This window comes from Electrophorus electricus, chromosome 9 (assembly GCF_013358815.1).
Source record: "Electrophorus electricus isolate fEleEle1 chromosome 9, fEleEle1.pri, whole genome shotgun sequence".
NCBI lineage: Eukaryota > Metazoa > Chordata > Actinopteri > Gymnotiformes > Gymnotidae > Electrophorus > Electrophorus electricus.
Window position 1 is genome coordinate 7,572,886 of NC_049543.1, and position 23,992 is coordinate 7,596,877.

General features: G+C 38.7%; 1 protein-coding gene across 3 annotated transcripts in view; it reads left to right on the plus strand.

The window, feature by feature from the left end:
• The window catches only part of edil3a (EGF-like repeats and discoidin I-like domains 3a), a 112,302-nt gene extending 88,532 nt beyond the window's left edge, over positions 1-23,770 (plus strand). For all 3 annotated transcript variants that reach the window (XM_027015065.2, XM_027015066.2, XM_027015067.2), the window contains 2 exons: positions 9,217-9,372; positions 21,192-23,770. In XM_027015065.2, the coding sequence (XP_026870866.1) occupies positions 9,217-9,372; positions 21,192-21,341 (306 nt within the window). In that variant the 3' untranslated portion in view covers positions 21,342-23,770. The remainder of the gene's footprint in view (positions 1-9,216; positions 9,373-21,191) is intronic.
• The last annotated feature ends 222 nt before the right edge of the window (positions 23,771-23,992 follow it).

The window sequence follows — 23,992 nt, forward strand, 5'->3', positions numbered from 1 at the left end:
AGTCCATATTAACAAGTGAAACAGGACATGTGGGATCCCCTTTCAGTCCCTTTTCATCCATTTAACTTAATTTTTAAAATGCTGAGCTACACTATTGTGTATTTTAATGTTGTCATAGAAAACATCGCCAGCATGTCAGAAATCGTAATCAAATCGAGCAATTTTGCAGGTCGGAGCAATTGCCCCGTAATTGTAAGGCTACATGAGTCTGACCCATCCTCTGCATCACCATAGCTGACCAAGGTCACCAGCAAGCTGCTTGAAGCCAATTGTGAGTTTCCCCTCTCATTTCTCATTTGGCGTCTGATTACTCCATGTTTTCTCGGCTAGTTATCTCCTGTATGGTGATAAATGTGTGTGACGGCTTGTTCATAGCCACACACATAATTAGGCCCGCCTCTAACACTTCTCTGATGTAGCCAACCTCCCACATTACGGCCGTGAGTTCATAATTGGCCCTCGTTAATGTTACCCACAGTTCAAAGCTGGACTCACAACCCACCGTGACTCCTCTCTGATGTATTGCAGTCATCGCCGTAACTTATACAGCTGTCATTAATGTAGCATAGTTGATTTAACACTACACCTCTGGCAGCTGAGGCGTTCATTTATCTGTATTTTGCAAATAGTAAGTGATCCAAATGAGAAGGGAAATGGAGCAATAATCCATAGAAAAATGAACCATTATGTAGGTTTGTTCTCACATTGCCTTATGTGCTTGTTATTCTCATCAATTTTTTTTTTTTACCACTGGTATAGAGTAATGGATTTAATACAATCATTTTTTACTTCTACTTCTTATTCTATTCAGGCTATATCCAGTGGTATACCTTTTTATTCAAACCAGTTCCCCATGCATGGATCATTAAAAAAAGACCCTAAACTTTTTCATGAAGTTTTAACTTCTAATTTAAGAGTAATGAGAATTAAAGTGACCAGAGTCCTGCTGTTCTGCAGAAAGATCCATCTCAGGAGGATTTTACTCGGGTTTGATCAAACTGTCCTTTTGTGTCATACTAAAGTAGGTTTTATATTGTTTTTATCTGTTGTAAAACATGCATGCAATTTCAGCTCTTCTATTACCATTGTTGTCTTAACACACACACACACACACACACACACACACGCGCGCGCGCGCGCACACATTTAAAATAATTTATTAATGTAGCATACTTTTTTTGGTTCCATTTACTTAACTTATTTCAAATCCCAAGAGCTGTTTCCTGATTACATAATGTTTGCTGTAGGCAGTGTTTGTTATTATTATGTATGCATGCTTGTGTTTCTTTGTCGGAAAGCCAGGTGCACCAGTATGCCCACGCTGTCGACGCTAACCCATACAGGCTGGTGAGGTGTCAGCCCTTTTACAAATTGCTGAGCCTTTGCCCAAGTGTAGGAGTGAAAGCCTGGGACATTAATTAGATTGATTCCTGCAGGATTGATTCCTGCTAGATTGCACAGCCTTGATTAACACCAGCAACTCTGCTAACAGAAACATGTGTTTGTGTTAATCAGAGAACAACCCCTAATGGCTTCAGGGTTAGAAAGGAGTTTCACCTGATGAGGGCATCCGACATCAAATTAGTATAGGATGTTCCTCATAACTGTTCTTTGCTCCTGACTCAAAAGCCGTGCTACCAGATCCTCGAATGAACTAGATGTCCAATTCGAACAAGAAAGAAAGGGAAGAAAAAATAAACATCAGTAAATATGGAGAACACCACCTGAGTTTAAAAAGTGCATCTACATAGGTTATGGGAGGGTCTCAGAAATCCTCTGAAAGCCATTCTTTTGATTAAATGTCACGCATGCAAAATGAAAGACAGCGCACTGCGGCTGGAGCCGAAGGAGAGCGGCCGCAACTGCCGTTCTGGATTTATGGTAACAGTGCGCGAAATGCACCGCTAATGTGCCACGCCTTGTCCAAAGGGCACCTCGCTCTGCCATTTTTACCTGTCAGGTCAAAGACAATCGCTGTTGGCTTTGGCCCCAGTTTTTTGACTAAAAACCATGAGCATCTGACGTGTGTGCCGTGGGTTCAAACGCATTCTTCACAGCCAGGCGTGCTGACTTTTTTTGATCATTATGTGTCTTATTACCCTGCCGTGCAGAGGAATCGATTCTACCACCACCCGTGGCCATGTTGTCCTGCTAAACTAATTGAAAGGCACCATGCAATGCAGTCTTCAGGTTTCCAATACAATTAGCAAGCAGGGAGTAACACTTTCATGAGGAAGAATAAGGAAAACCTTTACACACGTGCCTAGTGATCTATCCCAATATACTTTGGCTAAAGAGGCATTTTACCTGCTCAGCAGTTATTGACAGAGTGTAGCATTCACATAAATAGCATTTGCTTTGCATAAATCTTTCTGTTCATCTGCTCATTTTAACCAAATAACTTATTCTGAATTACATACTGTGCATTTCAGTTTAGTCTAGAAGTTTAGTGCAGTGTTCTGTGGGCTCATGACTGGAGATTTTGGCTTATGATGACAAGTAATATTATCTGGTGTGAGTTAGACATATTGGATGAAATGTAAAATGACCTGGTATGAATTAGACATATTGGATGAAACGATTAATGATTCATGCAGAAAAATATATTTTCTTACTTTGATTTTGTGTTAACTATTGATTTTCTTTAACTATTCTTGCATTCATTCATTCATTCATTCATTCATTCATTCAACAAATTAGATTGGTTGCTTGACAGAAATTCTGTCACTATTATTTGCTTAGTCAGAAGTACTACTTAAAATAAACAAAACAAAGTGCATTTTGCCAAAATGCTATCAGAAATTTAGCTATTTCTCATTTATGCTTCCCTTTTCCCATTTCAGTTTCCATCAGCAAGGCTGTTAATGTGATTAGCTGCCAAATAATTTTTTTTACCGCAGGCCGAATGGAACGTGCCTGTCTCTTCACATTTCACTTTCAAACCTGCTTCCTTTCTTCCACCAGTCACCCTTAAATGGATTATGTCATTGCACTGAGCTTCTGTTCATTCTTCCCATTGCGGTTTTATTACTGTGTAAACATCCCCAACTGTTTTCGCTGCGGTCATCACATTTATGTGAACTGACTCATGTTTCAGTAAGTTTGCTTTCTGTGAATCTCAACATAAAGACCAAAATTCTGCATTTGTGTATGGATAATTCTCTATGTACATGCCCTGGATAGGAAATTTAAAAATTCCAAAGGTGAGGTAATAAACTAAGGTAATAAAGCATGCTTACTAATGTTTGGCACCATTTAATGTGATAGCTTGAGGAGAATAAACCAGGCCTGCAATCATGCTGTGTGTGTACAGCACCTGTTTCCATTAACATTTGTTTACCATTTGCTTTGTTTACCGTTTAACAATGCACCTTAATTGTGTAAGAACATCACAGGCAAGGAGCTCTGCCATTGTACCTCCATTGTATCTACTCAGAAAATGAAACTGCTGAAATGGCACAACTGCAGTTTATGGGACACATGAACTGTAGACTGCATACATGCACCAAGTTTAGTCCATTATCCATCAGGCATCATGAAAACAGGCAGTGGGCTAAACTTGCAGTAGACAATTCCAAGCTGAAGGAACCAAACTCAGGAAAAGGATAAAAATGGGATATGTTAGGGACCAGAAAATAAATCTCTGAGTCAGTAACACACATAAAAAATGGTATTCAATAAAGCACAAATGGTGAATGGTGAATATATTGAGTTCTAATAAGTCCTTAATTAACCTCAGCAGCAAATTGTGTGATATTTTGTGTGTGTGGGGGGGGGGAATGGCAGGGGTCAGGGTGGAGTCAAAGGTGCAACAGGCAAACCTAGGGTGAAAGAACCTGCAGTGGAGATTCCTATACATAAAAGCTGCATGACAAGAATACCAGCATGATCTTACTTTAAGATTCGATGTCCCCATTAAAACAATTGTCTTATCTAGACCTATCTGTAGAATACAATTTGAACATGGATCGAATTTAATGATTGAACAAAAAGATTACATTCAAAGATCTGTTAAAGATCAAGTATTTCGGTGTTGGGTACCCCACCTCTGTCCTAGGCCAGAGTTCAGAAGAGTTTTATGATTTCTTGGCTGTTATGCATCTACTAAACCTGTAAATTAAACAAAGAGTTGAATAAGGTCTGTTTGGGCTGGATATCACCTGAGACAGACTTTCGCACTCCAGGACTGAAATTAAGCATTATGGCTTTAAGTGTAGCTTAACAGTATTGGCCAATGTCCAGTGCAGGCTTGAAGTAGCCCCTACCTGAGTGCGATTACTCAACATGTTCACCGACCTGCAAATCATCTCAAACGCCTAAGCGAATATAAAGCAAGGCTGATTGGAACGATTGATCCCCTCTAGGACACAAACCCTTTAGTGGATCCATTACAGCCAAATGGACAGGAAGGGTTTTACAGAAGAATTCTCTATTAAAGACCCTGCTGCATTAACCCAAATGACTATATTCGAGCTGATGGGGAAGTGTAGCGTTTTACTTAGCATTAACTAAAGCCCATTCTTTGATTTAGCACTCGCTCTTAATTGAATATGTCCACTCTCTTGGTGTTTCCTTTCACAATGGTGTATTTTATGCATGAGTCATCTTCTGTAGGGCACTTAGCTGAGGTTCGCTTGTGTAAATAATGCATGAACAAAAAGCCTGCAGTGAGCTGAGATGCTGTCGAGTTCATTTGACTTTGGGCACCGGCTCCAAATTGGAGCTGCTTTTGCACATGAAAATGTTTTGGCTGGCTCTTCCTTTCTGTTTCCCCCCACCCTGTGTATCAACCTGTGTCATTCTCACTCCCCTTCTCTCTCGGATCCAAAAATGCTGACACCACCCCCCCCCCCCCCCCAATTCTTGCTTTTCATTCACTTTGTTAAACATCGGGATGACAAGAAGCAAATTTAAATGTGTGGATTGCCTGAAAGGACTTGCTTGATGCATGCAAATTGTACACCACCAGGGACTAATTGGCTCAACCTGTTTTAAAGGGTTGTCTCACTTGCCTTCTTGTTGACGGCAATTATTCCCTCAGCAATTCTAAACAGTTTAAACAGATATGATCTCTTTCCTAATTTTAGCTTCTTTCCCATTAAGATAAGAAATCCAGCACAAACTTTTACTTTAGCATCAATTAATGCCAGTGCAACTTCACCTATCTGAAGGAGGATTCTGGACTGAACCCGTGCTACAAAATGACCAACAGTTAAAAATCTTGGCATGGCAAACATTTGGTGCAACCATTTGTAGACATTTAAAGAAACAGGCAAAAGTAAACAAGCAGCCATTTCATTTCTACTGATAAAACACCAGTTGAATGTGTTGAATAAACAACATCATTGTTGCTTGTTTCCTTTACAGGTAGCTGTGTCTACTGTGTCCATAGGGTACAACTCTGGATTTCCCCCATGTATGGCGTACAAAGCTGTCACTTTATGAGGGCGAGTGTGCCGTTAGCTAAGCCTTAGGGCACAGGACATGTCCAATTTGTCATGTGGCCAAACCTAATCCCTGCTGAAATACTTCTGCTTGAACTCAAAATGGCTGCCTCAGAGACTGACATAAACCATGTTCGCTTTTTGAAAAGGCAAATGACTCGTGTGTTTTGTTTCAGTGTCACGTATTGGACTTGGATTTAGTTTATTGCCAATTGAAGTAAACCTGTGTTATGGTGTTATGGCTGAGTGGGGCATATCATCAAAGAAGTGCACATAGCATTGTCCCAATGTGGAAATCGAGTGTCTGTTCACCAGTAGTCATGAAAGTATATGGAAAGTATGGAAATTAAGCAAATTATGCTAGTTTCAGGAACACTCCGCAAACTACCATAGCCCAATATGCATATATGAAGTCAGTTTTATTTGATTACTTCCAAACCAATGTTCTGGGTGTCACACTCCCTGCCCCTGACTCGGTTTCCCATCAGTCACCTGCCCCAAACCCACCAGTCACAGCCAGCTCCTGCATTCTGCCTCCCCTGTTTATTGAATACCTACACCTGTTTCTAATTCCCTTTGCCTATTTGACCTGTCGTTATTCATTCACTCTTTGTGAAGTATTGACTTCGTCCATTCCTGCATACTGAGCGTTCTTCTAGTCTGTTTCTTTGGTTACCGACCAGTTTCTGCCTGTTTTTGTCTTAGCCCTATTTTCTGATTTTCTCTTAGTCCTATTCCCCTCTGGTTTGTTTGCCTTATCAGACTGCTCTCTGGTTATCACTACTTGGGACTGTTTTCCCATTTTACCGTAAACCCATTCCATCTGCACTGTTTTTGCTTGATCTAGATATTGACCTGTTTTTGTATCTCCACCACTGTTTTGGATTTCCCCTCTATTAATACATTTCTTGTGTCTCATAACTGGGATCTGCTGCATGACACTGGGAGGTTGCTCATATTCCTGTACTAAGTATCACATTAAACTCTGGAATGCACTGCTGTGCTCTGGCTCTCATCTCTGTGAGAAGACAGCATTCTCCTTTATCTCCTCCTCATCTAAACACAAGCAGTGCCATTTCTCATAGCACAATTGTTGCATTACACTGGTGACAGTATCGTGCGAAGCGTAGTCCGTCACACCTTGCTGCGCCCTAAGAATTATTTTTTATTAATTTATCCGTTTGTTAATCGATTTGTTGGTTTATCCATTTATTTATTTATTTATTTTTAATGAGACCAGCCCCAGAAATCCAAGCTAGCCATCACAGTCTTCAAAGTCAATGTAGCCAGGGATGGAAAACAGGCAGGAGGGAGCAGGGGAAGGGAGGTTTCAGGACTGAGGGCATCTCACAAGCTAATTATCTTATTTTTTCCCCTTAATTCAGTGCTGTGAGGTACAGGGCAATGCTGTAAATGGAGTCTTTTTTTTCTCGCTTTCCTTTTGATAGCTACCTGTGACAGCAATTACGTGTCCTGCTCCAAGGCCCTCTTTTGTTTTGTCAGCCTCGTTGGTTGGAGCGAGATTAGCTACACATGTGTCAAGTAATCAAAGCCTCGCATGACTGGCTCAGCATTCCTGTTCATTTCCAGCTCACTTTGTTCACCACTCGCATGCACAGCGATTACTCTGACTGTCCATCGGACCAGGCTGTGACGCTTAACCCTTAATGACATGCTTCTGGAGCTGTTGCCAAATTCATGATTCTTTGTTACTTTTTAGTAGTGTCATCGATCACTGGTCAAAGCACAGTTTCTCCGCTTGCACTGCAGGAGTGAAGTTGGTTTGTTACACTAGACTGCAGCTGAGGGGACCAAAGGCATTTGACACTAAAGGAATTAAGAAAGGTCATGGCTCAAATGATGAAATAAAAATACAGAAAACCTCCTACATGTCTTTCAGTTATTAATGCCAATACATTTACCTGACACTTTTATCCAAAGTAACTTACAATTATGAGTAAGTACAACCTGAGGGTTAAGGGCCTTGCTTAGGGGCCCAACAGTGGCAACTTGTCAGCAGTGGGGCTTGAACCAGCAACCTTCCAATTACAAGTCAAGTACCTTAACCATGAGCTACAACTGTCAACTAAATAAATGCCAGCTATGTGTGATCATTAGTTGCTATTATTATTATTGTTATTATTATTTGCTGGGCTATGTATCTTATACCATATATCTTACATCTATTGTATTATATTCAAACTTACTAGCTAGTGTTACCAATCATGTCTGTAGTTATTTCTGGGTGCATGTGGATGGTGCAAAGTTTGCTGAGGGAAGCCAACAATTCTATCCGTGACTAATTTCATTTTGCTTGGTATTTTCCCCCTTTAGCCTCAGCTGAGTCTGTGAAAAAAGCAAGGGGAAGACCCTGTTCTTCTGCAGTGTAAGCACTGACCAGCCAAATGGGCTTTGGGGTCTTTAAAGCTCCTGCTCGGCGCCTTTGGGTACTGGCTGGCAACCATGCATTCTGCCATTGCCACACATGCCTTTGAATAGCCCTAGTAACAATAGCAGACAGAGCCCACAACAACGCAGACCATATGCCACTACATGTTGTTCCCTTTCCTAGTCGCAACTACTTGTGAGTTGCTTCTGTCCTGAAAATCTTTATTCGTGGATTTAAATAGAGTGTAATTTATTTTCTTATTCTACAAAAAAAGAATCCACTTATTGGAAGCTCATTTCTCTTCTTCTTGCCATGACATATAAGTGTGATATATATATATATATATATATATATATATATATATATATATATATATATATATATATATATATATATATATATATATAAAAAGTCAGACAAAACAAATGCACTCCCATGATTGGTTTGTCTTTTTGTTCAGCTGTTGTAGGGCTCTGCATCTCATTTTCAGTGTATTAACTCTACTTGTGCATTCAGTAGTTGAGAGACTCATCATGTTACGCCATAGACCGTATGAATGCAAATGAGCTATATGACCTTTACTTTTGAGTCTCAACACAAATATATACAGAATGATTTTAAAAGCTTTACTATATCAGAGTAAGCAGGATACAGCCATTGTTTTGATTCCTTTGGTAAACTTGGCTGAGTGTTTGCAGTCCAGCTCATGTGTGTATCATTCACATGGAGGCATGACTGAAAGCTCTGCTATCACAAACTCCATTTATAAACTGCTTGAACTGCCTGGTCTTTATCATCATGAGGAGAATGGTTCCCCTTTGAGCTCCCCATTTAGCAACTTAGATACAGGTTTGTGGTAAAATTAATATAAGAATATTTAAATAAGCCAAAAAGTCAAATAATAACTGCTGTGAAACCATGTCTGCCATGGAGCATCTATAGCTTTGCCTTAAAACTACTTAAAGCTGAACTCACATGACATGCAGCATTTTGGGGTTCTGAATAAATAGATGCACAGTTCCAATGCGACCAACCACACAACATGCTAAAAAGAATTTGGAGCAAGTGAGCAAGTATTAAAAACTATCACAGACCCCGTCCAACAAGCTGCTGTGGATAGCCGTTTCACTTCCGCTGAGCCCAATTGCCTAGCCTTGTTGCTCAATATGCTGTGAATAACTGAAGAAGCCCTCCCCTTGCCCTGTAAAATGAATTTACAGGGTTTTTAAGAGCCCTCATGTGGAGTTAGAGCTGAGGGTGATCGCGTTGAAAGAATCAAACCTCCCAATGTTTCTAAATGGCAAGGCAATTCTCTTCTCAATGCTATTCTCACTCTTTTGTTTTCTTACTCTGTCTCTCTCTTTCTCTCATTCTTTTTTTCAGGTGGACATGCTCGTGCCAACCAAGATCACTGGTGTCATTACCCAGGGTGCAAAAGATTTTGGCCACGTGCAATTTGTGGGTTCCTACAAGGTGGCCTTTAGCAATGACGGCGAAAGATGGCGTGTATATCAAGATGAAAAACAAAAGAAAGATAAGGTATGCTTATTGTATTATCATACTGTCATGGTATCCAAGACCTTTACACAGCCAAAGAGCAACTCTTTATACCAAGGTTCCACCTTAAAAAAAACTTTTTTTCAAGCTTTCAAGTCCCTGTCAATGATCTTTCTTTAAACTTTCAAAGATAAAACTTTTCTCCTTCTAAAGAAAAAAAAGCACTAACAAAGTATGACATCTACAGTCAAGCATGGAGCCCAAATGATGTGAAGACCCTTTCTTGCCAAACCCTATTTAGCTAAAAGGCTTCGCAAGGCCACTCTCTTACCCCCAGTGCCAGCCTTTCTTATCTCTAGCTTTAGCATCCATGAGCAGAGCATCGGAGCTTTTCTTCATTGCTTTCTGCACCTCCCTTTCTCTGACTGACTTGCATTCAGATAAGAGCCCCATCTGATAGCCCTGGCTGACAGCATGCCAGAAATCTTGTTTATGCCTCTCCAGCTAGTGCTGCACAATGTATCATTTGTTAATAATCGTTATCGCAAGATTCAGCAGCTTGCAATGCTGTTATCACAGCAGGCTGCACTGTGCCAATGAGCCCTCTAACGAATCACAAATTTGATATATTGCATTCCTGACCAATCTCAGATGTTGGAAATGAATGTTTTACGGGTGTTTTGATGAATCACTGAAATCCTGAGATTCATTAAATGTAAATAATTTGGGTTGGTAACACACAGGTTGATCTTCAACCATGATACATCAAGGCTTCGCCAGTGTGTTTTTCAGTATATTTCGAAGCACATGACAATGTGGAAATGTAGAAGTATAGTATTGTCTTTGTCCAGCATGTGCGTACATCTGTGGAAGGATCTTCCAGAACTGCAGACCGTGGACCACTGATATGGGAAGTAGTGCAGGGAGAGTTTGTGACTATTTTCTTCTTTAAATCCAGTTTGCTGCTCCTTAAAACGAATGAACTGTACATAAAAATTTTAATGGAACCCTCAGACCCTAAAACAGAAATAAATGCAGCCTATGACAGGAGACCTTTCTAAAATACAACTTCTTTCACTGGATACTCGCCATTTTTACACTTCCAATAAATGGCTTATTTTCAAAACCATTTGTCAGACAGACCACTGTCTTTTCACAAGTTAATTTTGCCTCGAAAGATGATGTTTTGTCTTGGGTCTATGGCTGGCATAAAACCAGAGAATCCACTGGGGAAGATGAAGGGTATCGACAGTTTTGGATGATTGGAGCTAGACCCACGCCTTGGCCAGCTCAGCGAAGCACAAATCTTTAAAGAAAAATAAGAAATATTAAAGAGAGCCCTCTCAAACAGTGGAGGTGGTGGAAAAAACATTCCCAGACCTAGCTCTTCAGATTGAAAAACAGGCTCTTCATTAGCCTAGTTTTATTTAAAAACATTTAAATTCTACAGAAAAAGAAAAGCTAGTTAAAAGTTGCAGTTTCTGAAAATGCATTGATGTTCTAGCCTAGCTCTTGTTTAGGGTCCCACAAAATCTCTCTTTGCATTCAATAATAAAGGTAACCAGTGTACACAGGTTCAATTGAACATGAATTCATAAAGAATTTATAAGGCATAAGGCATCTCCATTCCAGGCTGGTGACCCAGTGTCAAACAATGGTGAATGAAGAGGAACAGGAATGAGCCAATTTGCCTGCTGATGCTTCAAATCATTTTGGGGCCTCAAGCACATCTCTAGCAGCACATCTCTAGCAGCTGGACTGGCCCATCAGCCTTTTACATATCCACTTTCCCCGTTAGTCCCAATCACTGTGAAATATTACTGGAAATATTCTTTATACAGTACCAAAACACATACAGTAGCACAGTGGTAAGGGTGAGAGATGGAAAATAAAAGGCAGATACATTACTTAAGTTAAAGCTTAGTTTACTTAAATTATGGCTAAGTTCAACACGATTAATGATGACGGCCATATTAGAAATATTTTAGCAAATATGTCAGTCTTGCTGTGTTAAACAGAGTGGAAAGAAATAAAAAGAGTGTCATGCTGAAATGAAAATGGAAATGAAACTAGGCAGTAAGGCCAAATTACCGAGAGCAGCCGTTTTGTATTGCTCTATTCTGTTCACATGTTCTGCCTGGTTTCAGGTATTCTTGCAACTCTTTTCACCTTTCAGGGCCTATTGGCATTGAGTAAATGATCACTTTCAAGGCTTCCCACAGCTTTTTTTTTATCAAGCTGGAGGGGCCTTCAGGGAGCTGAAAGGAATATTTTTTTTGCCTCCAGCTCAGTCAACTCAACCAATGTATCCTCAGCAGTAGGCCCACGAAGCCTCAGAACGGACAAATGAAACGAAGGCTTCTTTGAAAATTCCCTCAAGTCTGCATTCTCCCAAGAGTTCTGATCTGATGTTTGGTACAATAACAGATGTGGCTGTAATTGGTTGGTGTTTAAAGCTTTGCAAGGATCAGTGACAAAGAGTTAATTAGTCTCCATAAAATTGCATTTCCTCTTGGTGAGAGCGGTCAACAGCACTTCGGGAGGCAGTAAACAAATTCCAGTCATGAGATTAGCTGCCGATGAGTCAGCCCTCTACCACGAGGCGTTTCTAGGTCCTCCCCCCAGAGAACACTCATAGGAGGTGTAAAGTTCATGTGGTCAAGATCAGCTTTGATTGGGTTGTATTTTACTTCCCTCTTCAGTTCAAAAAAGCAAGTTTGATTAACAGTCCATGGCATTTTTAAAGTTCTGGGAGTTTGTAGGTGAAGAATGTGAAGACGTGAACAGGCAGCTGAAGGTGTCCGAAGATCTAAGCTCTCATGACACTACAGGAAGGTTTTTGGTCATTTTAGTTGATTTCTCCAGTGGCCCTCCCTGTTTTATTGCACCATATTATCCCGTGCATTGTTTTTTTTTATTATATCATAACTGAAACCTTTTTCCATCTTCCTTGAAGTAATTTATAAGAGAAGCACTTCATAAATGGTTTAACCTGTAGAATTTAAGGTCGCTTTGTTGACAAGCTGTAAGACCCATTGATTTGACTCTTGGCTGTAGGGGTTAGGGTCCAGCCCTGACCTGCCCAAGTGTACTCTTTTACACTTTAAACTGATTATTCAGTTTTACTAGCACTAGAACAGACTGCATTACAGCAAATGACCCATGCTGCCGACAAACAAAGACACCTCTGATGTTAAGTCTGTCTGTGTTTTCTGCCCAAACTGCATGTCTCTGTGTGTTAACACTAGTAAAATAAATCCTAGGGTATAAACAGGCATCCAGTATCCATTTTTGTGTTAAACATAAATGTCATCAAATACTCTAGACTAAGTGCAACTTCACTGTTCGTGTGGCCTGTATTTTGTGGATCATTGGCAAGATTTTTACAGAAATATTAATTTAAACTGGAACACTGCTTATACTTCAAGTTATTGTAGTCCTTATTGTAGTGTAGTATTTACGTCATGTGGTCATTATTTCAGACAAATGATTTGTGTCTATGTTCCTATTTTTGTTCTGTATGGTATTTTATAATAAAAATAATTATAAATATTATATAGATATACATATAAAATATAAATATAGTTATAAATTCTACATAGTATATTTATCAGTATTTCATAATAATGTTTCTCATTTAAATGTGTAGTCTCTGGCTGACTGACAAATTATATCTAATAATATAACTGAACTCATAAAGAATATTTTCCCAAGGACCACTTATGTTTAGCCTGTGGTGTCATTTAAACGCCTCTCCTGGAAAATGTTTTGACACAGCAAGTGTTTTCAGCTGATGTGAAAGAACAAGAGGATTGTTCAGTGGGCAGAAAATGAAAAAGAATTGAGTATTAGCAGTGGAGCTATAGATCCCAGAATCCTGAGTCTTGGAGCAATTCATACTCTTCCAGTTATAGAACAATGGCACCAGTATATTATTAGATATTAATGCAAGAATGAATGTGAAGATACACTCCAGAATTGCCCCCTCTCAACCCAGTGTGTAGATAAATCCAAGTAGACAGAAGGTACCAATTTTACCTGGCAAAAAGAAAAAATTATTCTGTAAGAGTGAACTAAACTGTATTACTTTCCTAAAGGGAATATATTTTTCTTTTACTTAAAATTTTGTTCCCATCACTGCAAGTTAGTCAAATTCAAATAAGCATTATAATATCTACTTTTTAATTTAATTTAATTAATTTTAGCCCATCCATCCATCTTTATTGGTTATAAGATATTGCTTTAATGGTCCATTAACTTGATTTAGCTTTCCCACCTGTGTTGAAAACCATGTTTTGCCTTACTGTATTATCATTACTCTCTGCAAACAAGGACTTGTAACACCAAAGCACCAGTAAAGACTGTGTCTTATGAAAGTGTACCAAGCAAGCACAACTAGCTGCTGTTTGCATGACTGTGCAAACCAGTCATAGCAAATAACCACCACCCACTAATGCCACTGTCACCTAACTGTACAGTGTTGTTGGTGGAGGGGGGGCTTGGGGGTGACAAGCCCTGGGACTCACCCACCCTGTAGCCATCAGCACCACCTCCTGTGCACCTGCTCAGCCTTTGCTAACTTTCACCTCTCAACCAGCACATCTCATCTTGGATTAGACACTGCCAACCCCCAGGAGACCCATGTGACATGAGCTGGCTTGACATTTATGTGTGACCGTATGATAGAAATACACTAGCCATGTTAAAGAGCAGGTGCTAGTAAAAAAAAAGTCATTGGAGCAAATGTTTCAGCTTGATTTTCACCGTATCTTAAAATGATGGTTGTCTTTGGTAATCTCTGTCGACACAATGAGATGGCAGATATAGAGATACATGCAAATAATTGCTTATGCAGATTGAGATATAACAAAGATGAGAGCAGATTAGACATTGTTGATTGCTTATCTTATCAAAAGTGGAGCACTGGATGTCTGAATCTTTGCACGTTGCGAGTAGAACAAAACATTGAAACATAGGCTCCTATGAGTAAGCACCAGCAATGATTAATATTTTTAATAATTATTTCTAATTCTATCACAGCTACTTCTAGAATCATTTTCAAAGTTTCTGTAATTTTTGGCAACAGTCATTTACCACAGCAATTCACAGAAGGAGATAACATAAAATATATAATGTGAGTGTTATACTAATATAAGAATAGAGCTAAAGGCCATGTGGTTACACTTTACTTAAAAGACTAAAGTTGATATGTTGCTTTTGACTGAGCATGTTGTCTTATACTTCCATTGCTTTTAGATCTTTCGGTTTTTTTTTTAATCCATAGTGTTCATACACAAAGAATAAAGCTACTTTGTTATTTTTACACTGTCCAATTAAAAGGCGATGTAGCCTGCAGCTGAGCAGCTTTAATGGCTCAGTCAGAATAACACGTTTTTCCTTTTAATTAAACGGCTTATATACAAAGCCTTTTTAAATGTTTGACACAATTGTTGTGCATTTGTCTTTTAGGTGTCTTTCCTCTCTTCAGAACCAGTTATTACTGAAAATCCCATGTAATGCTTTAATAGTTGTTTAGTGCCATACTTTGCCATCCTCTGCTCTACTACCTCTTTTTATGTGAACACAAAGACCATATATTTTGAGGTTAAGTAGGGGTTACAGATAACTAATTTTTGCAATCCACTATCATACAATAATGTTCTTTTTGGAACATTTCATGAAAAGGACATTATTAAAAATAAATCCTAAGCACAAGAGCAGGACAAAAGAAGTTTATTGTTCAACATCTATTGTTCTATTCATCTGTCATAGTGTATTAACAGATGTGTATAAGTGCAGCCCAATAATGAAAAAAGAACTAGGAACCAAGCTTTGATCCTGCAGTATTTATATTTCTGTATCAGGACTCACGATTCATGACTCATGAAACATTGAATTCAAGAACACCGTTTTCTTCAAAGACAACCCTGTTATTTGACATTCTCAGATGACAAATGTCAGTCTCGTTCTCTCATTAACTTTTTGGCAGTGGCCTTTTCTTAGCCAGCTGCTGTTGATCGAGCAGATTAGGAGAGCTCCTCACAGTCATCCAGAGGGACCTGCGAGATCCTCCCTGTGCCTGCTGGCGACGCAGGCAACTCGCCATGGGAACGAGCTCCATATGCTGGGCCCACTTCAAAGGCCATGTTTACGAGCCAAGCAGCCTCATGCCCTGAAGAGGCTATGAAGTGATACTTAGTCCCTGTGGTGCAATCCTCTTTCCCTAACAATATCTCACCCTTTGGATGTGAAAAAAATATCACAACTGCTTCTTGACTCAGCTCTAATCCTGTGCCCTTACCTAATGCTCCTTCGACTTGTGTGCAGTAATCGTAAACATACAATTGTGTGGAGCAGAGATTTATCTGATATTTCCAAAGCGCTGCTACCAAGTCATCAAACAGGTGCACTAATGTGGGATCAGATAACACCCAGCACTGTGCAAGCTCTTGCTTCCTGGCACCATAAACTGATCTTGAATCAGCACTCACCTCCTTTGATGTGATTTATAAATGCTGGGCCAGGTCCCTCTTTGTATAATCATGTGAGAGTAGGAAGTATAGGGCATGAGTGCAATTGAAAACAACTTGTCAACCACCAGCGTTACTCAGCGTGGCTCTACCAAGGGAGCTGTCTCATTTGCTAGAATTTTTGCAGTGCTCAGAGACTCATGGACAGATTTGTGATAGGGAAAGGTCTTTGTGGTTGTCAGTGTGTACATCAGTGTGGTTTTCAGGGGTTGAATTCAGTTGTTATCTGCCTTTGATAATGTATCTGTGGTAAGGGAATCTCCAGGCCTAGTCCAGTGGATTTAACACAAGTGAGATTTCAATTACCTCCTGTTTAAATTGTCATAAGAATCGTTTATTTGAAATAAGAATGGGCCTCATCTGATACCACTCATAGGCACACTTTGTCTATATTACACTCAACTTGGTGCTCAATTAAGTCTACATAAACATTTAATTACCTACAAATCACACAGCATAATGGCCATTTTCCTTTTTTATCATATTAATTTCTTGATTTTAATAAATATTAATTATTATTATTTATTTACACAGCAGTTTTCATTTCTGTTCCAAATTTTAAGGTGATTTACAAATTAAATTAAATATTATAATGGCGCTAAATAACATAAAACCAAGTATAAAATAAAAGCTAAAATAAAACACCCAGTAGGTGTTGGCCTTCCTAAGGAGCATGCTATATCTCTCTCTCTCTCTCTCTCTCTCTCTCTCTATATATATATATATATATATATATATATATATATATATATATATATAGAGAGAGAGAGAGAGAGAGAGAGAGAGAGAGAGAGAGAGAGAGAGAGAGAGAGAGAGAGAAAGTAGTTGTTGGGAGCTACCTCCCTGAACAGGATCCATTAACCCTCACACTAGCAGATCTCCAAGAAAGGGTCTCAAGTACGAAGAGCTGGACAGCTCCAGGCTCTGACTGATCTATACCTACAAGTTGAAGAAGCTAACTGCGCTCCATGAGCGCCTGGCAGCACAAATGAACCAATGGATGGATCAAAACCTGAATGGCTAACTGAAGGGCTGACAGTTCTGATCCTGATTGATGCCCAAAAAGGGGCAGTTCCATCCAACTACCAGCCAATAACCTGCCTCTGCACCAGATGGAAGCTCCTGTCAGACATCACTGCAGCTGAGTAGACATGGTATGTAAGTGACTGATATGGAGAAATCCTACCAAAGGCTGGAAAAGGCTTGACTGAAAGACAGAACAGAGGCACTAATCATGGCAGCACAGGAACAAGCTCTGAATACAAGATCAATAGAGGCTGGAATCTACCACACCAGGCAGGACCCCAGATACAGACTGGTCAAAGATGCTCAATACATGAGTGGGGCCCTGAAAGGCATTGACAAGAATACCAGAGGAGCCAAGCACCAGCTACAGGTGGATAAATCAGTCACTTGAGACTGTAAGACCAGACAGACCAACCTGTGCTCCACCTGGATTGACTACAAAAAAGCCTATGATTCAGTGCCCCACACATGGATCCTGGAATGCTTGAGGATGTTTAACATCAACAGGACTCTAAGAGCCATTGTCAACAACTCAATAGGGCTGTGGAAAACAACTCTAGAGGACAACTTCAAGCCAATAGCATGAATCATCATCAAGTGCGGGATTTACCCATGCTGCTCTGCATAGGCCTGAACCTCCTGAGTGAGATCATCACCAAGAGAGGCTACGGATACTCGCTACGGAATCGAGCAATCATCAGCTACCTCCTCCCCTATATGGATGACATCAATCTGTATGCCAGACATGATTGAGATATCGTCTACCTAATCCATCTCACCATGATATACAGCAATGATTTTGGAATGTCATTCAGACTGGACAAGTGTAATCAGATGTTTACAAGGAGAGGGGAGATAGCTAGAACTGAGGCGATCATACTACCAGAAGGTAACATACCAATGTTCGGGGCATCTGTAATTACCTTGGCCCCCCACAGGCAAATGAGAATCATAAAGAAGCCACAAGGAAAGCAGATACAGCCAAATACCTAAAAAGAGTGAGACAAGTCCGGAGAGGTCATCTTAATGGGAAGAACAAGATCTGGGCTGTCAAACCTACACTCTACCAGTTATAAGATACCCTGCTGGCATAATCAGCTGGCCAAAAGAGTACAAAGAAGCCACTGACATCAAGTTAAGGAATCTCCTCACAATCCATGGAGAGATCCAAAATCCAGCACTCTGAGATTATAGACTTAGTGGAAGGAGGGGGGCCAATCAGCAATGAACATCAGACCCCTTATCCAGGATGAGACATCAGAGATCCAGGAGTACACCAGGAAAATGGTCCCAAGTGATGAAGTGCTTAGTGAGTACCTCAGACAGCAGAAACCCAAGCTGGATGGGAATGAGGAGGAACAGGAACCTTTGTGGGAGGATAAACCCCTGCATGGTATGTACCACTGGCAAATATTGAAAGTGGCTGAAATGAAGAAATCCTACCAATAGCTGGAAAAAAGCTGGATTGAAAGACGCCACTAATCATGGCAGCACTGGATCAGTACAAGATCAATAGACATTGGGATCTACCACACCAGGCAGGAGCCCAGATGCAGGCTGTGTAAAGATGCCCCTGAGACAATCCAGCACATAATAGCAGGATGCAAGATGCTAGCAAACAGAGCATACAAGCATATGTATGGAATGCCATAACCAAGTGGCTGGCATAGAATACAGAATCATCTGTGCGATGTACAGGTTGGAAGTTCCAAGGTCAAAGTGGGACACACCTCCAAAGGTGGTGGAAAATGATCAAGCCCAGATCCTATGGGACTTCCAGAGCCAAAATGGCAAAATGGTAATGAGTAATCAACTGGACATGGTGGTGATGGACAAAACAGAAGAGGACAATTGTGATAGATGTACCAATCCCAAGTGATTGCAACACCAGGACCAAGGAACACAAAAAGCTCAAAAAATACTAAGGGATGTGACCCCAAACTGGGAGAGTGGCTGCTTCAGCAGATCCCAGGAACAACATCCAAGATCTCTGTCAAGAAGAGTGCAGTCCTAGGAACAGCTAAGATTCTACACAGGAACCTTAAAGTCCCAGGCCTCTGGTAGGAGACCTGAGCTTGAAGGAAAAAGGGGCTGCCCAGAGGAAGGCTAGTGGGGAATTATTTGTTTGTTTGTTTGTTTGTTTGCTTGCTTTCTCTCTCATATATATATATATATATATATATATATATATATATATATATATATATATATATATATATATAGATAGATAGATAGATAGATAGATAGACAGACAGACAGACAGACAGACAGACAGACAGACACACACACACACACACACACACACACACACACACAAACTCACAAACTGTGGTCATCTGGGTCATCTGTGTGTTTAGTTTGTCACTCAAATCCAGCAGTGCCAGTAGATACATATATTCACAATCTGAGGCATGCTGTACGTACCTGACTGATTCTGTGTTATAATGTTACAATATTGCATGCATGTTATTTGTACTTGGGGAAAAACTTTCTCCAAATTCATAGGTAAAATTAAGATATATGAATTCTTAAGGAATGGCGTTAAAGCTGGTAACATGAGAGTAACTTAGATATATACATTATCCTGGCACCTTGGTGATGATGGGCATAAATGGCTTTGAAAAAGATGATCCCTGCTGTTTAACAGCTTGATCTTATGATGAAAATATGCAAGACATCTGACCTTTCAATAATGTAAAATAAAAAATCCTATATAGGATTAGGAAGCACACCAACTATTGAATGAATATATAATATTTGACCCTTCACATCCATACCTTATAAGGTCTCTTTATAAGTCCACACTTTTTTAAAAGACTTTATAAAGTCTCTTTACTTTGAAAAACTGATGTTGCTTAATGTGACTAAGCTTCCTATTCATAGAGCCTCTCTGGAAACAAAAGGTCATCAGAAAGTTGATGGAAAATTCAACACACATTTTGTTTTGAGACCGACTTCTCTGTTAATAAATTTTTCATGGTACATCCCTCCTGCCAGACAGGGTGAGAGAGAGAGAGAGAGAGAGAGAGAGAGAGAGAGAGAGAGAGAGAGAGAGAATGAACATAATGGCTTCCATTATAAGTGCTTTGAGTCGATGGGTTTTACATTCTTTTCTAAGTACAACAAAACATCAAAATTATTGTCCATGATGATCAGCCTTACATCGCAGATTCAGTTTATTGAGGTTAGATTGAAAAATGCTACAATATTCCATTAAGAATGCAGAAGGCTCTTCTGCACTTAGCAGTGATGTAGCACACCTTTCTTTATCTCTTTTTCCTCTATGTACATTGGACTCTCTATATGCTGCAAAAGGAAATTAATGTGTCCTTAAAACCCAGTGGAGAACTGTAAACGTTTCTGGGTATTTTTGTTTGTTTTGTTTTTTCACATTTCAACTTGTTTGTAGCTATGAACGTTTACTCTTTAACTTTTAGTACTTATTGTTTATTGCACTGATTGTTGTCTGAGATGAAGCTTATGTGTTTTGCACTTCTAGGCATCAGCATTGATCCCTGTATTTCAACAGTATTCTAGTTCATTGGCATCTTGGACTCTAACCTACTAACCTAGGATGTATTCTGTTAGTTAATGACAAAGCACTTTTGTAACTTGCTCTGGATAAGAGCATCTGCTAAATGCCAAAAATGTAAATGTATTCAAGCAGCTTCCAAAATGCAGTGCATAAGATGATTTTCAAAAAGTATCCTAAGATACAAAACAATGTTGTTGTTTTTTCAATGATACAGTCTATATGAGACTTTTTTTAGTGCAAGGAGATGATGTAATTTAATACGACCCCTATTAATCACAAGCAATGGAATTTTTAGTCTTGGTAAAAATGCAGAAATTCACAACTTTTTTTTCTCTCAGCATATGAGAAACAGGCACTCAGTGGAAATATCAAAACACTTATTTCCCTTTTGTTAATTTTGACCACAGAACAGGATTTAGAAGGATCATAAAGCCACTTATCTGCAACCTTCCATTTCACTTTTATTTATTTATTTATTTATTTATTTTATTTTTTTATTTTTTTATTTTCCCCCAGAATAACTTATTTAAATGGAATGAGCCATAAAGTAAAATGCAAAAACCCATCCACATACAAATATTTTACTGGACTGGGCTTGCAAACAAAAGCCCATTAAGACATATTGGGTTACCATTTTCAATTATTCTGAAAGCTTTAAAGGGGATTGGTCTTTGATGGAACAAAACTTTTGAACTTTTCAAAGTTAAGGTAGTTGAATGTCTACTAGTGTTTGAAATTGTATTAAATTATTTTCCGCTGTTCTCTTGTAGGTCTTTCAAGGAAACTTTGACAATGACACACACAGGAAAAATGTGATAGATCCTCCCATCCATGCCCGGTTCATCCGGATCCTTCCCTGGTCATGGTATGGGAGAATCACTTTGCGCGCAGAATTACTCGGATGCACGGAGCAAGACTAAATATCCCTAGCCCCCTTTTTTCCTCTCGGTACACTTCAGTACCCTATCCAGATTCAATATAAACTTTGCTCAGTCTGTAAAAATATCAGTTTCCAATGAAGTTTTTCAAAATGATTTTGAAAAATTAAGTTTCTTTGTTTTGGGAGGGTGGGGTCAGATTGGAGTTTGATGCTTTGTATGGTAAATAATCATGTATATGCTCTTAATTTCTTGTAGTTCTAGCTTTTTTGTTGCCCTATATGTTTAGAGTTTAATTTTAGCACTTCGTGGGTTTATGGGATTGGGGTTAGGGTTATTTCACTGTGGTTCAGGCAGTGGGGGTTCAACCACTGTAGGGTGTCACTTTTAATCCAAGACAAAAACAAAATGCTATGCTTCATGGAACATAAGAGAAACTAATTCATAACTAAAACAATGTTAACATACTTTTAAAACACCACTAATATTACAGTATGATTTATTTATTTTCTTTTAACACCTTATCAAGATTATCAAGACTAAAATAATATGACAGTTGTGTAAACAAAAATATGATGCTCTTGTATTATATGTAAAACACTAAATTAATGCATGGCGCATAAATCACTTTAGATATGTTAGATATTTAATTCCCTTCACATTGTATTTTTCCCCAATTAAACATATATCACTTGATCATTTTGAATCTATATATTACATATTACAAGACTTGTTAGGAGTCAAACATTCAAATGAGAAAAAGCATAAAAGTGCAAAAGAAGTGCATCTAACTCAGCTTTTACCAAATTCTGACAGGTATTGATAAAGTGGTAAAGTGGTCAACAGTAAAGTGCACTTCAAAGACAAATCTACACTTGTTGATTTGTCATGCAATCTGTTTGTCATCTATGGAATGTTTTAATCTGGAAAATAGTGTCCACTGAAATTACACATTTAGAACCCAGGGCTAACATATCTGTTTTTGTTTAATTAATTTATTTTGTTGTTACAGATGTGCTATTGAATGTCAGATTCTGTCTTACCATTTTCTGTTTTCCATTCTTGTATTGTTTGTTGCCTCATTGTTTGCTTGTTGCTACATTGCTCAGCTATACTACTGTATTTTTCCTTTTTTTCTCATAAATGTAAAATCCTCAGGTTAGATATCAGTCACCCTCTTTTTATTGATCTTTTCTGCAAAGGTTATTCTGCAAAGGTTATTCCACATAAAATAAAAATCTTTAAAAATAAATAACTACATAAAATAAAATAAAATAAAATAAAATTCATCATGTTGCTTTTGCAGGAGCTAATAAGGCAGGCTAAGGCCCAAGGGATTAATAGCATCCAAAATATAAAATACACATTTTATAGACTAGACAAATTTAGTTTTGTTTTGTTGTTTTTTGTTATGCTTTTTGGTTTGTTTGGGGGTTTTTTTTTGCAAATACTTAAGACACCTTAAGATACTTTCTTTTTATTTCTACATATTCAAATATTAATATATTGTATTAAAAAGGGTTATAGACGGATATTTTTACAGCCATTACTTATTCTTTGAAATGTACAGTGAGCGCCATTGTATTGTTAAGTTACTGGACAATTGTATTGTTTTATTTGTTAGTCTCACAGAAAAGAACACATTTTAATGAGGTAATAAAGGGTTAAATCATTGTCTATCCTTAACATCACCCATTTGTAATGTATTCTGAAGAGGAGTGGTTATTCGTTTTGAAGAAAAATGAGAGCCACTGAGCTGTGTATTATAATAATAACCTAGGGATTCATCGTTTGTACAATCTTGAACGTGGTGTCCAAAAATAAAAGAAAAAAAAACATTAAAACATTGTTCATTCACAGTATGGTGACATAAAACATAAACATCATGTATACTTGACATATTTTCTAACAAATAAATGTTGCAAGGCATATAGTTCTATTTGATTTACTCTGATTTATTAACATATATATGGAGTTGATATGATAACCCTTGTCTAATGTTTCCCTGTGTCTGTAAGGTTCTCTTCTAACACTGTTCAAATGATTTGTGTGCACATTGTAACAGTTTTGTACAGATATTGGGGGCTAAACAATCTAAGAAGACAACCCCTGAAAATGTCCACAGGCACATTTTTTAAATGATATGTATATTGGTGAGTCCAATGGTCCAGTATTTCCATTTTATGTGCTGTGAATAGTGACTTTTGGAAAATGTGTAGAGATAAAATCAGGGGAACCCAATGGAACACACCTTTTTGAAAACCTTTTTGCTTTGCTTTGCATTGTTTCACGAATATGTTGAGTGCCATCCCTCATATTTTTTCATTCTGTTTAAAGCAAGTGCTTTCTGGTAAAATGTATCAATAATATGCTGATTAGTCAAAGCTTGAAGAGTGTACAGAAAAGAAAAGCCATTGCCACCAATAAACCGCTCTTTGGTTTGATGAATAAAATGAAGTCTGTGAAAATCAGTGCATTATTGTTCATTTTTAACCACGCTCAAATATCATAGTGCTTTCCTCTGTCTGAGCCACTTTGCTCCTTATGTTTAATCCTCTCCTTCTTGTACTCACTGCTCTTTAGTTCCTCTGTGTTCTAGTTGTCTTTCTCCAATTAGCTTGCTTTACCAAGCCAGCAGAATGTGACTAAAAGTATTGACGCGTAACAATTGGATGTCCAGTAATTAACCAATG